This window comes from Cyprinodon variegatus, unplaced genomic scaffold (assembly GCF_000732505.1).
Source record: "Cyprinodon variegatus isolate N-32 unplaced genomic scaffold, C_variegatus-1.0 Scaffold186, whole genome shotgun sequence".
Lineage (NCBI taxonomy): Eukaryota > Metazoa > Chordata > Actinopteri > Cyprinodontiformes > Cyprinodontidae > Cyprinodon > Cyprinodon variegatus.
The window spans coordinates 1,237,716-1,239,502 of NW_015150639.1; the positions used below are offsets into that span (position 1 = coordinate 1,237,716).

At 41.4% G+C, this 1,787-nt stretch overlaps 1 protein-coding gene across 1 annotated transcript; it reads left to right on the top strand.

Moving 5' to 3' along the window:
- Positions 1-24: 24 nt before the first annotated feature.
- LOC107087530 (piggyBac transposable element-derived protein 3-like) lies at positions 25-1,012 on the top strand. The gene is made up of 2 exons (XM_015379144.1): positions 25-413; positions 647-1,012. The coding sequence occupies exons 1-2, from the start codon at positions 60-62 to the stop codon at positions 1,010-1,012; spliced, it is 720 nt and encodes a 239-aa protein (XP_015234630.1). The 5' UTR covers positions 25-59.
- The last annotated feature ends 775 nt before the right edge of the window (positions 1,013-1,787 follow it).

Below are 1,787 nucleotides of genomic sequence, written 5' to 3' on the forward strand. Positions count from 1 at the left end.
TTGATGACGACATTCCTGAAGACAGGAAAAAAGACAAATTCTGGAAGGTGAGGCCTTTCATGAATCGCATACTCAAAGGCTGCCATGCTCAGGCCCGACCAGAATCCGTCTCAATAGATGAACAGATGATACCATTCACTGGAGCCTGTCTGTTCCGCCAGTATGTGCCGCTAAAGCCAAATCCAGTTGGCATGAGGAATTTTGTCCTGGCAACAGCAGATGGCATCATTCTCGACTTTGAAGTTTACCAAGGTTCAAAGGCACTGGCTGCACAGGTGCTGGATGGAGAAGGATTGGGTTTGGGAGCCCTGGTCCTCAAACGCCTGACAAAAACAGTACATCCTGGTACAAAGGTGTACTGCGATAGGTTCTTCACCACCACATCAGCTGCGGAATCCATGCTGGAGAAGCAGGTATATATTTTATATAGTTTCCCAAGTACTGTTCAGTTTGTTATTATTTTTTGCTTTTTCGGTTTCACAGCAGCAAATGATAACATTCATCAATCTGTGTCCATCTGTTGGTTAATTGATGTGTCAGTCTGGTTCAGGGTGCAGGCTTACCCTGTTTTCTGTCAAGATGGCTGCCATAAAAAAATTGTCCTTGCTACATCACTTTGAGATTATCTAATTGGTTTTGTTTTTAGGTGTACCTAACTGGTACAGTCATGAAGAACAGGATCCCAAAAGCAATGCAGAAGCTTCCAAGTGACAAGATCATGAAGCAGCAAGGCAGAGGTACTTCCGCATCAGTTGTCAGGGGAGATGGGAAACTGAATGTTGTGAAATGGTTTGACAACAAGCCGGTCCTGATGCTCTCTGCTGTCCACGCTAAGGAGCCGGAGGATACCTGCCAGCGGTGGTCCAGGAAGGACAAATGCTACTTAACCATCAGACGACCAAATATTGTACAGGAGTACAATGCAAAGATGGGTGGGGTCGACTTATCAGACAGAATGACGAACTACTACAGGATGAGCATGCGAACTAAGAAGTGGACAATGGCAATATAAAATAAACTTTTGTACTTTATTAACCAATGGTGTCTTCATTGTGAAAGTCTGGACAGAAAGCAGCGTAACTGTACATACTGTGAAACACAGATGTAAATAATAACATTGACTGAATGGTCTTATCGTCACACAGATAGACCCAATGTCCTCATATGAGGACATTAGGTTTTGAGATAACCACTTATTGTAGAAAGCTAAAATTTCATTTTTAGGCTAATTGGGTCCTTATGATCCCAAATGGCAAGGAAAAAATGTATATGCGAAAACAGACCCACTGTCCTCATATGAGGGCATTGGTTTTGACATAGTTCAAGAGCACATAGAAAGCTAAAATTTAATTTCAACTAAAATTAGGTCATACTAATCCCAAATAGTAAGGAGACATAAAAAATGCACATCAAACAAAAGCTCGGGTCTCAGGAGGATACAATCAGCCTGTAACTAATGCAATGAATGCCTAAAGCCTCATGACTCCTGCAGAGAACCCTAGAAAAGTTCTAAGATGTCTTGATGCTTTTTGCATAGCTGAGAGGTGGTTTGGAACAGTGCAGGACTTTTTCTTATGATAATTGCATCATTAGTATTTTATATGCAGCGTCTTTTACTCTGTTCACTCTGCAATATATGCTGGTGAAAATTCTAAGTCATCCAGGTCATAAAGTCATTCCAAAAATAGAAAATAAAACAATCCACTGGATTCTGTTTCCATGTTTGAAGACATTGCGCTTCCCATCCGGGAGGCTTTTTCAATTCAAATGTCAGGAATAGTGTTAAG